The sequence below is a fragment of the Podarcis erhardii genome (genome assembly GCF_964252035.2).
Source record: "Podarcis erhardii genome assembly, chromosome: 9".
Taxonomy (NCBI): Eukaryota; Metazoa; Chordata; class Lepidosauria; order Squamata; family Lacertidae; genus Podarcis; species Podarcis erhardii.
In genome coordinates this window covers 7,092,287-7,106,571 of record NC_138512.1, presented here as the reverse complement: position 1 = coordinate 7,106,571, position 14,285 = coordinate 7,092,287, and the positions used below count along the sequence as shown (strand labels likewise).

General features: G+C 47.6%; 1 protein-coding gene across 2 annotated transcripts in view; it reads left to right on the top strand.

The window, feature by feature from the left end:
• Nucleotides 1–7,038, top strand: part of ARID3B (AT-rich interaction domain 3B) — a 57,224-nt gene extending 50,186 nt beyond the window's left edge. For both annotated transcript variants that reach the window (XM_081876301.1, XM_081876302.1), the window contains exon 9: nt 241–7,038. In XM_081876301.1, coding sequence (XP_081732427.1) covers nt 241–398 — 158 coding nt within the window. In that variant the 3' untranslated portion in view covers nt 399–7,038. The remainder of the gene's footprint in view (nt 1–240) is intronic.
• The last annotated feature ends 7,247 nt before the right edge of the window (nt 7,039–14,285 follow it).

Below are 14,285 nucleotides of genomic sequence, written 5' to 3'. Positions count from 1 at the left end.
CTGTCTCCACAGATGGATGCAGCAATGCTTCTGAATACCAGTTGTTGGGAACCACAGGAGGGTAGAGGGCTCTTGTGCTTGGATCCTGATTGCTTGTTTCTGACAGGCATCAGGAAGGCCACAGTGAGAACAGGAAGCTGGACTAGATGGGTCCCCTTTGGCCTGGTCCAGCAGAGCTCTTTTTGCATTCTTATGTTATCCTTGGCCTGCTAATCTTCCTCCCTTCTCTCTGCCCCACAGGGGTCTTGTTTGCCCAGAAACCTGTCGTCCACCTCATTGCCGGATCCAGCACGCAGAGCACCGGCGGCGGCAGCAGCAGTTCCTCCCACTGTTCTCCCAGCCCGACCTCCTCCAGGGGCACACCTGGTGTTGAGCCCTCAACCAGCTGGTCTCTCTGAGGGGGAAGCAGAGAGGAGGTGCTTTCTCTCTCCCTGGCCCCAAGCGGTCCTGCCGGTGACCTCGCCTCGAGGAGCCTGCTTAGAAGACCAGCCAGTGGCAGAGAAGCAAAGATCCTGTGCTGGCAAGGATCCTGCCGAGGTGGTCTCTTGCTGCCCATCTCACCTTTCTTCAGGTCTTGCTGTGTCCTCAGTGGGAAAAGGAGGGCAAGGGGGCGGGGGTGGGGGGCGGGAGGGGACACAGGGCGTGTTTCAATCAGGGATTCTCTGGACGGGTTGTGTGAGTTTTTGTAGATGACTGAGCATCGCCACTGTAGCAAAAGGCGAAGGCAAGAAACCCATTTTCCCATGCTTCAAACGACTCCCCCCCCCTAATGTGACTGCAGTGTATTGACAATCCTACCCCCCAGAGGCAGGGGGGGAACATAGCTCTCTTCTCTCATATACCACCCCCCACACCCTGTAATTCCTCTCTCCAGCTTGCTTTTCCACACAGAGACACACAAACCCACATTTCATCTCTCTGTGTGCAGGTCTGACTGGGTCTCTTTCCTCTTCCCAGTTAGCCAGCCTTGACTCAAAGGGCCAGTGCATCTCCTGCCTCCCTCTCTCCTTCTGGCCTTAGGTTTGGCCTGCTAGCTTCCTCTGGAGGAGTCTTGACAGCATGGAGGTTCCCTTTCGTGCTGCTTCTGCAGCATTGAGCAAGGCCCCTGGGAGGCTGGACAGGCCTCTGGAGGAATCTGCACCAGCTGCCCTTCGCAGCTTTGCCCAGCCTTCCCTGCAGAACTGGGGCTCAGGCGCCAGCATTGGCAGGTTCTTCCACAGCCTCACTCCTATTCAGCCTCCCCATGAGGTCAAGTTGTGCAATTCTGTTTCTCCATTCTTTCTGCCTCAGGGGCGGGTGGGGATGCATGGAATTTTTAAATTTTATTTTAAAAACTCTACCAGTCAGAAAGCTAAAGGTGAAAGTGGTTAGGGGCTCATCTAGGTCAGGCACATTTTATGCTCCACCCACCCTTGCTTCCCTGTCCTCCCCCAAATGTAACTTGGATTGGGCACCTTGATGCTGAAAGAACAAAGCTGTTCTTGCATTGCTGCTGCCTGTGTCCACTCACTTGACACTTGCCGAGAATCCTCTGTGATCCCAGCCTATCAAAGGGGGATTGGCTGCTTCCTTGTGCATTGGTGGGGCCAGCCCTAATTGACTGCCCCACAGCCCTAGAACAACCAGGGGCTTCTGGGCACCTTCCCCCACATCTTCCCTTCTAAAATCTTGATGAGGGAGCCGTGTGTTGTTCCTCAGGACAGATGAACTCCTCAGTTGCTTCCCCCTCCACATTTGTGCACACACTTCGCACTTCCTTGTACCTCCTCCCTTGAACTTCTGCCTGTTTCTGCTTCCTCCTTGTAGCAGAAGCCCGCTGCCTGCCTGCCTGTTGCACCGGCATCCCCCACCTCCTTGCCAACAGGGATCCGCCCTCCCTCTCCTACCCTGACGAGTCTCAGTCATGCTACAGATCTGCATCAGCTTCTCCTGAGCAGATGAAATACCTCAAAAATATGTACTTATTGCTGTGTTGTTGTTGGGATTTTTTTTTCTCTTTCTCTCTTCTGGAAGGATTTGCATATGTTAAAGCTTCTTTTTATATGTCTTGTTGACTGCTTTTTATTTTAAATTTTATATATTGTAGCACCAAAGACACACCAAAAAAAAGGAGCCCCCTGAGTTGAAGGATCAGAAACCTTTGATGTCCTCAAGATAGCATGGAAGCACTTGGCTCATGGGGTAATAGGTGGTGGTGGAAGATGCAGGTTAATTTCTCAGGCTGACTTTCTCTCTCTTTCCCTCTCGTTGGTTTGATGTTGCTTTCTCCTCGAAGGGCTTATTAGTTGTTCAGGATTTTCAAAACAATCCATGTTAGGTGCATCTCAGTCCCAAAACAATGAGAGGACTTTGTTTCCTTATTATCCTTGAAGTAAAGTCCTGGGCTGCAGTTCTGATTATTTCTGGACTCTTGAGAGCTCGCTGGTTCTCATGGGATTCTAACCCAAGTCCTGCATGGTAGGTGCAGCTCTGGAGGTAGCTAGGCCCTCTCAGAAGTGCAGGTGTTTCTCTCCCCTTCCATTCCCCTCTTTTTTAAAGGCTCCCTCAGAGGGAAAGCAGAACCCCCAGCTTGGAAAAGCTAGGCACATCTGTAACTGTGAAGCTACTGGGAATGGTTGAAGTGATTTTTTTTCCCCCGGCGACAAGAAATAGATTAGGGGACACACTCGCACTAAATCCTCTTCCTTCCACAATGTTGCTTTTGGACAAATTCCTGCAGAGGAAAAATACGCCCTTGGGAGGGAAACAATTTGTATTTGAAGGGTGCATTTAAAATGCCTTATGAGTTAATAAATAAGAATGTTCCTTTCTGGACACATCTTTGAGCACAAGAATGGACCACCTGAGAAGGCAGTAGACTCTCCTTGGCTGTATGTTTTTTAAGCAGAGGCCGGAAAGCCACCTGTCAGGGATGCTTTAGTTGTGATTCCTGCATTGCCGGGGGTTGGACTCGATGGTCCCATCCAACTCCACAATTCTGTTAGTCTTTGATGGTGCTCGGTCCTGCAGGTTTTCCGTTCAAAAAAAATACTGGATTTCTAGGTCCAGTATGTTTCTCCCAGGCGTGTTCCTCTGCAGTTACTTACCCAAGGCACTCCCAACCGCTGTGTATGTGAGCATGTACCACTGGGCCAAGGAAATTGCTGTGGTGCCAAGTTCACCAAGTGACGCCACATTCGTCCCTCCACCAATCAGATTTATCAAAGGGGACGTGAGCAAGAGAAGACGCCATTCCTGCTGGAAGGCCTCAAGTCTGCACCAGGGAGGCTCATCTGGCAAGCCAGATGTGGCCTGCAAAGCATTCTTTCCTGGCCTGCAACCACCCTGCCAAACTTCAAGCAAGGCATTGTAAAAAGTCTCGCCTTTGTAGGAGAGAAAGAGATTCCACACTTCAGTGTTCTCTCTCTTCAGCCAACAGCTGCTTGGAAAAGCAATGGGACACTGGATGCTTTCCAGCAGACCAAAACTGCAGAGAACCAGGTCGGTCCATCAGAATCTTGTTTTAAAAAATGCAACAGCAGCATAATCCTGCTACTAAATTGTCACAGAATACAAACAAACCTTGAAGAAAAGATCTGCTGAAACTGAAAGCTTGCTCATACTTGGGGTGTTTTAGTTGACCTGATAAAGGTTTTACACTGCTGTTACTGTAGGAGATTCCCTACCCGTTTCATTGTATTGCTGTCTCATGCAGATTCTGGGAAAAACAAAGCTCCACACCCAGGCTACCTCTTCTGCAGATCTTTGCGAAGCAATTCTGCCCCCCTCCCCCAACCGATTGCCTTATCCCAAGTGACTGCATGGCTCCCAAACTGTGACACTCATTCGTCCTGGATGATTTGGGGCAGATAGTGTGTCAAAACACACCTCTGGCCCCTGGGCCGCTGCTCTAGGGAACACAGAAGCCTGGGTCAGATCTGGCCAGCTGTGGACTGAATAGTCTGCAAACATATTTTTTTTCTCCCTTGCCACAACCTTGCTAGATTTGAATGAAACATGTGGCTGGAATTCTCCCCGCATACTCAGTGATGGCGATTCCACAGGATAGCATTCTTTTTGTGTTTGGGGCTTTGCAAATAATATCCCAGACCTGGCTACGCTAAGGTGTGTTGCGGATTGTGCAGCAAAATCCAGCTCTGTCCCCTGCAGCAACAGCGACCCCCCACCCCCAGCTGACTTGATAAGGCCTTATCTGTGGCCAGTTCTCAGGGCCCCTTGCGATTCTACTTGGCTCCTTTACTGTCAAGCGTATGGCTGTTCCTCCTCTTGAAACAGAGAAGGTAGGAGAAGTGGCAGCTGGAGGCTGTGGTGTCGAAAATCCAAAGGCTGCCTTCAGCTTTCCACAATGGCATATTGCTTGTTGCTCCCATTTGCATTGGAAGCCCCCAGCCAAAAACATTTTGTCCTCCTAGGTGTTTCCTCCACCAGGAGCCAGGAGCTAAAGTATCTGTTAGCAGTAAAACCTGTAGTCCACCTGCTTTCCTTTGGCAGAGATGGTCTGGTTGTAAAGGCAGCTGGCTGACTTTATTCTAGCAGGCAGGAAGGTTGCCAAACTTGGCATGAGATTTGTCCCCGTGGGCCTCTTGGCTCATTGCCTCAGGCCTCCTTCGCTTTTAAGCAGAGCCTGCACCACAACCAGGGTTGGGTGTGAATCTTGTCGGGCGTTTTGCTGGCTAATTCTTTTTCTTCCTCTATTGTTTGTGTGTGTGTTTTCCCCCACCACCACTCCCAGCAATGGAAGATTGTCCCATTTGCAGTGGTGGTTGTTTTCCAGCTTAGCATCCTACAAGGCTGCTTTGTACAAAGCCAAGCCGTGGGTCCATTGAGCTCAGCATCCTCTGCACCAACTGGAAGCAACTCTCCAGGGTTTCAGGCAGGCCTTTGGGGACAGAAGCTCCAAGCAAAACAGGTGCTGCAGCACTGAGCTGTTCCCCTTCCATTAGGAAGTTGAGATCCGCTGAGTAATTCTAAGGAATCCTGATAAGACTGCTTTTGTCTTGTAAGCGTAGGTTGCCAGGCCTCAGTTTTGGGGGCTGGTGGTGGTAGATGAGCACTTGAAGGTGTCCAGTATGGTTTCTGCATTTAATACAGCTCTAACCTTTGCTGCACAAATTTCCCCAATACTCACGTGACTCTGACACTCCCTCTCCCAATCCCTACCCAAGTGGAACACACAGAACAAAATCCTGTAACCGTATAAACATGTGAATATTGTGCAGAGTTGCTTGATCTGCATAACTCGGTTTCCTGGTTTCAGAACTTGTGGCTTCAGCTTTTCTTTTCTTTTTTTTCCCTAGTGCAGAGTTCTAAGTTGGGGGGGGGGATGAAGGCAGGGAGAGGCTTTTCCTAAACTCCTCCCCCCCCCACCCCAAGCTCTGTGTCAGCAGTGAATTCTGGGTTTTTTTGCCTTAATGCGTACGAACCTAGACACAGAAGTGGCAGAGAGAACTTGGGTCTGCTCTGATTTATGTGTAAAGCAGGCATGGGAGGATAAGGGGCCTGATTTAATAATAAATCACTGAAAGCATAAAAGTTCATACAGTTACCAGGAGATGAACCTTCACCCTCCAGCACTTTCCTCTCAACCACGCTTTCCTGGGTGTCACGCTTTCCTGGCTCTGGGCACGGGGAACACCTGGAGGGTGATGGGAACTGGCTTCGAAGAAGGATAAACTGTGGGGCAACCTCCAAACCCATGTGCCCCAATTGATTTAAAAAGGAGCCCACTCCTCCCAGTCATCTGCATTACCTGGAGTTTCAGGCAGAGTTTCCGCCAACGGGTCTCTCCCTGCTCTGTCCAGTTTGGTCCCATTGCAGTCGATACCATTTGCATTTCTTGCACAGGAAGGTGCTTGGAGCCCTGGGGTGGCCTCTGCCCTCCAGGCCCATCAGTTTCCTCACTCACCTAAACTGAAAGCAGCCAGGGAGCTAAAGGGTCGTTCTGAATCCAGTTCAGGGAAAAGGGTAGATTTTGGGATTTGTAACGACATATATAAGTATATACCTCATTAAAATAAGCTGTAGCATCAAACTTCAGGCCCTTGGCTGTTTTCTGGGTCGGCCATTTCAGGTTGTAGAAATCCACCCCCTCTCCTTCCCTCCCCTCTTTTTGATGGGCTGGGTTGTATCTATGTTTGTGCTGTGCTTTGCCAGGCTTTGGAGGTCGGTGGAGAAACCAGCAGCAGGTTTTTGGCTCGGTAAGGTGTAGGTGAGCAGGGTAGGGCATTCACTCACCTTACCCAATTCTGAATATTGAAAGATTGTATGACGCTCAGGGCTTTTGATATGAGAGAAAGGGCTGCTCCTCCACCCTGGTCTTAGTTTCATTTGCAGAGGCAGTTTCCTTTCCACCCCCAACTCAAGCACGAAATCCCACAGCAGAGATGCTGGGTTTGTGGGTGAGGTGCATCCCCACAAGAAAGGATCCTGCAGCCTCTCCTTGGCTTAGCTCTGGATTGTGCAAAGGGTTGCACACAGCCTGTGCTCTGCCACTGAACTACGGCCCATCTCTCACAAAGTCTTTTAAAAAACAACACCCCTCCTTTCTGTTGCCCTGGGAAAGAGGGCCCAGTGCTTTTCAGGTGGCACCAGAAGACTCCAGGACAAGGTCCCTTCAGCCGTGGAGGTGGAAGTGGGGTTGCTGTCCCAGACAGGCGCTCTGGGTCCTCCAAAGCAAATAGGACTTGACAACACACACACACACACACACACACACACACACACACACACACAGAGCCCTTTCTTAGTGGCTGCCTCTTCCAGGCAGATCCAAAGGAGGGAAGGAGGCAGGTGGTTCTGAGATCTGCCACCACTTTTGCAGCAGCTGCACAGCTAGGGGTGTTTTTTTTCCTCTCTCTCTCTCTCTTAACTATTTAAAGGAAGAAATAAAATGTGATAGCCTAGATGGTGAATAAATAAATACCTCAGATGTTTCCTTCCAGCAAGTGTCTGTATATGTTGTTGGTGGGGTTTTTTTTTTCTATCTTACATGTTATCTGAATGTTTATATTCCAATAAACTTCTACCTCTTCATACAACGGCTATGCATGTCTTCCTCTTTGTGCCGGTTTTTGTTTGTTCCCCCCCCCCACTGCTGCTTCCCCTTTTGTAGCTCCCTGGAAAAGCCAAACAGCAGCTCTTCCATTCCAACACTTTGGCAGAATCATGTTGTGGAAAAGGATTTAAAAGCCCTTCCAGGAAGCGGACATTGTTCTTGTTATTTAAATTTACGTACTGCCCTTCATCAGGAGACCATGGGGCAGTTTACAACACAGAACCTAAAATATATAACATAATATCAAACAAAACAAAACACACCCACCTACCCAAAGGGTGCTCATCAATGGTTCCTCTTCATCCTGGAGAAGAGTGACTAGTGGGGTGCCACAGGGTTCTGTCTTGGGCCCCGTCTTATTCAACATCTTTATCAATGACTTGGATGATGGACTCAAGGGCATCCTGATCAAATTTCAGATGACACCAAACTGGGAGGGGTGGCTAACACCCCAGAGGACAGGATCACACTTCAAAACGACCTTGACAGATTAGACCTTGACAGATTAGAGAACTGGGCCAAAACAAACAAGATGAATTTTAATAGGGAGAAATGTAAAGTATTGCACTTGGGCAAAAAAAAAAATGAGAGGCACAAATACAAGATGGGTGACACCTGGCTTGAGAGCAGTACATGTGAAAAGGATCTAGGAGTCTTGGTTGACCACAAACTTGACATGAGCCAACAGCGTGATGCGGCAGCTAAAAAAGCCAATGCAATTCTGGGCTGCATCAATAGGAGTATTGCATCTAGATCAAGGGAAGTAATAGTGCCACTGTATTCTGCTCTGGTCAGACCTCACCTGGAGTACTGTGTCCAGTTCTGGGCACCACAGTTCAAGAAGGACACTGACAAACTGGAACGTGTCCAGAGGAGGGCAACCAAAATGGTCAAAGGCCTGGAAACGATGCCTTATGAAGAACGGCTAAGGGAGCTGGGCATGTTTAGCCTGGAGAAGAGGAGGTTAAGGGGTGATATGATAGCCATGTTCAAATATATAAAAGGATGTCACATAGAGGAGGGAGAAAGGTTTTCTGCTGCTCCAGAGAAGCGGACACGGAGCAATGGTTCCAAACTACAAGAAAGAACATTCCACCTAAACATTAGGAAGAACTTCCTGACAGTAAGGGCTGTTCGACAGTGGAATTTGCTGCCAAGGAGTGTGGTGGAGTCTCCTTCTTTGGAGGTCTTTAAGCAGAGACTTGACAACCATATGTCAGGAGTGATGGTGTTTCCTGCTTGGCAGGGGGTTGGACTCGATGGCCCTTGTGGTCTCTTCCAACTCTATGATTCTACCCATACACACAGTTTAAAAGGCTATACATTGTTTTATTAGCCCAAGGCCTGCCTGAAAAGGAAAGCTTTTGCCTGGCACCTAAAGATATGTAATGGAGGTGCTAGGCGAGCCTCCCTGGGGAGAGCATCCCACAAATGGGGAGCCACCACAGAAAAGGCCCGTTCTCATGTTGTCATCTTCCAGACCTCTTGTCGAGTAGGCACACAAAGGAGGACCTCGGAGGATGATCTCGGGTAGGTTCCTATGGAAAGAGGTGGTCCTTGAGGTTTTGTGGTCCTGAGCTGTTTACGGCTTTATAGGTCAAAAGCAGCACTTTGAATTGGACCCAGAAACTAACTGGCAGCCAGTGTAGTCAGGCCAGGATTGGCGTTCTCTGCATGGCTGATGGTTGGCATGGTGGCAACATCTAGACAGTCCACAGGTTCCCTGTCCCTGGCTTGCTTTGACAGCTGGGTCTTGGACCGAGATGAGTCTTTCCCCTTCTCTGCTCCCAGGTGCTGAACATCCTGCTTTCTTCTTTGTGAAGCTCAAGGTGCCATGGAGGCCCAAAGGGGTCTCCCATCCAGGGAGCGATGGCCAGAACTGCCACCTCTTGATTTGCTCTTATTGCATTTGCATTCTGGTCTCTTAAGAAGAGAGTGAGGGGGCTTTCACATTTTGCTGAACCCCAGCCAACATAGCCAGTGGCCAGTGAGGATGGGAGTTGGAGCCCAGCATCATCCAGACCAAGAGTCAGCAAACTTTTTCAGCAGGGGGCCGGTCCACTGTCCCTCAGACCTTCTGGGGGGCTGGACTATATATTTTTTTGGGGGGGGGGAATGAATGAATTCCTATGCTCAACAAATAACCCAGATATGCATTTTAAATAAAAACACACATTCTACTCATGTAAAAACACCAGGCAGGCCCCACAAATAACCCAGAAATGCATTTAAATAAAAGGACACATTCTACTCATGTAAAAACATACCAATTCCTGGACTGTCCACGGGCTGCATTTAGAAGGCGATTGGGCCGGATCCGGCCCCTGGGCCTTAGTTTGCCTGCCCATGGTCTGGACGGACAAATGCTCCCTAGCACCGCATCTGATATGTCCTTTGTGATTGGTGAGCTGAAATCTGTCAGAAGGCCCAGATATTCCATAGAAATCACTTGGGCTTCCTTTATAGCAGGCATGTACAAAGTCCGTTTTGGGGTGTAATCTGGCGGCCCCTCAACAACTTTGGTTGGCCCCTTGGTCGGTCTCCTCACGGCCCTTCATTTCATCAAATTCATCCTCACTGTACTAAAAAAACAGACTAGGGCTGAGTGGTACCAGGTTTTCAGTATCATGCTATATCAGCAATTAAACTGTGATATTCCAATACAGTGGTACCTCGGGTTAAGTACTTAATTTGTTCTGGAGGTCCGTTCTTAACCTGAAGCACCACTTTAGCTAATGGGGCCTCCCGCTGCTGCTGTGCTGCTGGAGCACAATTTCTGTTTTCATCCTGAAGCAAAGTTCTTAACCCAAGGTACTATTTCTAGGTTAGCGGAGTCTGTAACCTGAAGCATATGTAACCTGAAGCGTCTGTAACCCGAGGTACCACTGTATGTCACAATGTCAAATTGGAGATCAGGCGTGGGGGTGATTGGGTGGGTGGGAAGAGGAGAAGCAGCGTAGTCGCCTCCACCACATAGGGATGTGGGTGCATCAAGCTGCGTCTACTTTCAGGCTGCTTTCCTGCTGGCTGAGAAAAGCTGTTCCGCCTCAGTGCCAGGGGAAGGTAGTGCTACGGTGCCTTGAAGTGAGGACATAGTTAAAAGTAGGGCCTATAGGATATTCCAAATCTTGTTTCACACTCCTTTCAAATCCAAAGGCCTTTTAACTATGGAAGTCTGGCAGGAAGGAATATGATTACCGTTGGGATGGAGATTCCCCGAGATCTGGTTTTTAACACCAAAGACTACCAAAAAGACTGGCAGAGGGGACATGAAAGAGACTTAAGAGCCTCTGACAGCAGAGGGGACATGAAAGAGACTTAAGAGCCTCTGATCTCCGGGTTGATGGTTTTCCGAGATTGATGGAACTATTGCTAGGGGCCGAAACCGGGGAGGGGAGCTGGTGAAAGAAAAATGGGAATTTAAAGTGTATATTATAATTTGTTGTTGTTGTTTTTTTTCTTTTAATGAGAGATGGGGAAATCGTGGAATGGAATCTTTTTTTGACCCTAGGGGAAACGTCTTAAGAATAAGTTCAGATATATAAGTATTAATGAGAAATAAGATTAAATAAAGTAAAAGTGCATGGTTAATTGGTGAAAGAAAGAATGGAAAATTATAGTATATTAAGATAAGATATAAGGATAAAAATAAGATGAAGGATTTGCTGAAATATCTATTTGAATTAGAATACAAAGAGGGGAGGTGTGAGGAGGTCAAGGTGATAAGTTAAGAAAGGGAATTATATTAAGGTTTAATTTGTTCTTTTGTTTTTTTATTTTATTTTATTGTATCTTTTTGTCTTTTTTAGCTCTTTTTGTTCTGGCTATTTTTCTATTTTTATTTTTTTTTCTTGGATATGTTTTGTCTTTGTATATTGTGTCCTTTTTTGTAACCTTTTAAAATTTGAATAAATATTATTGGACAAAAAAAATGAAGTGAGGGCAACCAGCTGCCCTGTGAAGGAAGGCAGCTCAGATCAGCAGTGTTATTGGCTGAGATCATTGTGTGATATTGGTGATGCCTTGAAATTGGACGCCCTGCTCTCCCTCACGAGAGGAGTGATATATTGCTGCTCATTGGAGGGTCAAAACTGTTATTGTGGTGGCATTTCAAAACAGAGTTTGGCCAATGTGCTAAAACAGGCCATAAAATCTGTGATATTACTATGCAAAAATGACAAAAAAAATAGTTGGGGATAGGCGAGGGATGGATTCATGGTCCCCCAGGGGTCCCCGGACCCCTAATTGGGAACCACTGCTCTAGAGGGTTGTGCTTCTTTCTCTTAGGTCGGGGTCAGCAAACTTTTTCAGCAGGGGGCCGGTCCACTGTCCCTCAGAACATGTGGTGGCCCGGACTATATTTTTTGGGGGGAGGAATTCCTATGCCCCACAAATAACCTAGATATGCAATTTAAATAAAAGGACACATTCTACTTATGTAAAAACACACTGATTCCCAGGCCGACCGCGGGCTGGATTTAGAAGGCAACTGGGCCTGATCCGACCTCCGGGCCTTAGTTTGCCTACCCATACTTTAGGCTTTATTGCCTGCTGATATTTTGGTTGCATTTCTGTAAATAGATGAGCACAGTTACAAAAAAAAGAAAGTGTCAATAAGGAAACACAGATATGAGTCCCTGCGGTGCTGTGGTTAAGAGGCTTGTAGGAGGATGTGGAAGGCTTGGTTCAGAAACTCCACATGGCTGCCCAGCTCTCGATGAGTGACCTCGAACCAGTGACCCTGGGCTCTTTGGGCCTGACCTACTTTACAGGCCTTCTTCCCCGATCAATTTCAGAGCATGTTAGAAGCCCTCTTGGCTTGCAGTTCTCTACGCTTCTCACTAGATGGCAGTACTGGAGAGGAACTTGAAGGAACTCCCGCAAGGAATGTTACTCCTTTTTGCACCCATGTTTCTTCCTTTGACTGATTGAATTAATCATGGTTGCTTGAATCAATAAAGGTGGTGACCAGTGAAGACCGTCCTTCCTTGGAGGTTTTTAAGCAAAGGTTGGATGGCCATCTATCATGGACACTTTAGTTGAGATTCCTGCATTGCAGGGGCTTGGACTAGATGACCCATGGGGTCCCGATTCTATGATTCTATGAATTGATCAGTTGCATTTCTAACCCACCTTTTTTCCTCCAAGGAGCTCAAGTACAGTGGTACCTCTACTTAACGTGCCCCTCTTGTTACGTATCCTTCGGGATACGCATGCGGCAAACCCCGAAGTATATTTTTGGGCTTCACCGCGCATGCATGCGCAGTAGTCCTCTACTGCGCTGCACGTATGCACAGAAGTGTTCTATTGCGCCACATGCATGCGCAGAACAGGCACCTCCGGTTATGAAAACCTTGGGATCCAACCGGAGCTCCGGAACGGATCCCGTCCGCAACCGGAGGTACCACTGTATATGATTTTCTGCCTCCTCATTTAATCCCCACAATTAATTTCATACTGTGTCTGTCTTAATGTTGTAACCTGCCCTGGAACCTCACGATAAAGGGTGGGTAATTAACAACAACTAAAACTACAGTAATTGTGCAGTAAATCCACTTTTTTAAAAAAGCTGGCTTTTCTTTTTGCAATTTGGAAAGTGACAGGGAAATAAATTGAAACGTGGGATGAATGAATATCAAAAGGGAAATTGGGGTGAGTGCCAAATGAGCACCCCTTGTCCTATGACCTTCCTGCAAACAAGTCAAAACTCAAAGACCAGAGATAGTCTAACCCAGGGGTCAGCAAACCTTTTCAGCAGGTGGGCCGGTCCACTGTCCCTCAGACCTTGGGGGGGGGGGGCTGGACTATTTTGGGGGGGGGTAAATGAACGAATTCCTATGCCCCCCCAAAAAAAACCAGAGATGCATTTTAAAGAAAATGCACCGAACCATAAGACACACCTAGTTTTTAGAGGAGGAAAACAAGAAAAGATAGCTCGGCGTGGCTCTTTAAAGATAGAGTGGCTCTTGCTGGCTTTTCTGGGTTTTTTTGTTGTTGGTTTTTTTTGAGGGTTAAAGCTGTGGTTTATTTTATTTTTTTTAATTAAATTTTTATTAAGATTTTAAAGGTTACAGAAAAAAATAAGAAAAAAAAAAAGAGCAATCAAAAATGGAGGGGGGAAAAGAAAAACAATACACATCCAAAAACCAAAAAAATATAAAGAGAAAAAGAATTAAAAAACAAGTCAAACCTTTATCTTGCTTGCTGGCTTTTCTGGGAGGTGGGAGAAGGGACTGGCTGCCCTCTGTCCCTTCTCCCACCTCCCTGAAAAGCCAGAACAAGCTGCGCAGCTCTCTCTGAAGCCAGCACAGCAAGAGGGAGAGCTGTGCAGCGCCTCTTGTTGTGCTGCCTTCCCAGCAAAGCAGGATGAGGGACAGAAGGGTGCCCTTACACGGAGCCCCTTCCATCCCTCGTCCTGCTTCACTGGGAAGCCAGCAGACCAAGAGGCGCTGCACAGCTCTCCCTCTTGCTCTGCTGGCTTCAGCGATAGATGCAGCCTGCATTCGCTCCATAAGACGCACACGCATTTCCCCTTACTTTTTAGGAGGAAAAAAAGTGCGTCTTATGGAACGAAAAATACGGTACCCAAAAATGCATTATATTTGGCAGGAGGGGGGGGGGTGCTTTGCAAAAATATGTGCTTTAGGCAAAATTGCTTCCGAAAAAATGTGCCTTTTAGGTGAAATGCACACTAAGATGCTGGTGCATTTTCACGAGGACTTTAAAACACACATAAGAGCATAAGGAAAGCCGGCCAGATCAGGCCAATGGCCCAGCTAGTCCTGAATGCTGTTCTCACAGTGGACAACCAGATGTGCCAAAGGGAAACCAGCAAGCGAGAAATGAGCACAAGAGCAACACTTTCCCTCCCGTGGTTTTCAGCAGTGGTACCTCGGGTTACAGACACTTCAGGTTACAGACTCCGCTAACCCAGAAATAGTACTTCGGGTTAAGAACTTTGCTTCAGGATGAGAACAGAAATCATGCTTCGGCGGCAGCGGGAGGCCCCCATTAGCTAAAGTGGTGCTTCAGGTTAAGAACAGTTTCAGGTTAAGAACGGACCTCCGGAATGAATTAAGTTCTTAACCCGAGGTGCCACTATAATGTGTACACATAACATACATACTGGGGTGATTGGAAATGCATTGTACAGCGAAAATAACAAACAAGCATATTAGGGGAGATCGCTTTGCAAAAATTGCATGCAGGATGGGCACGGTAGGAGAAATTT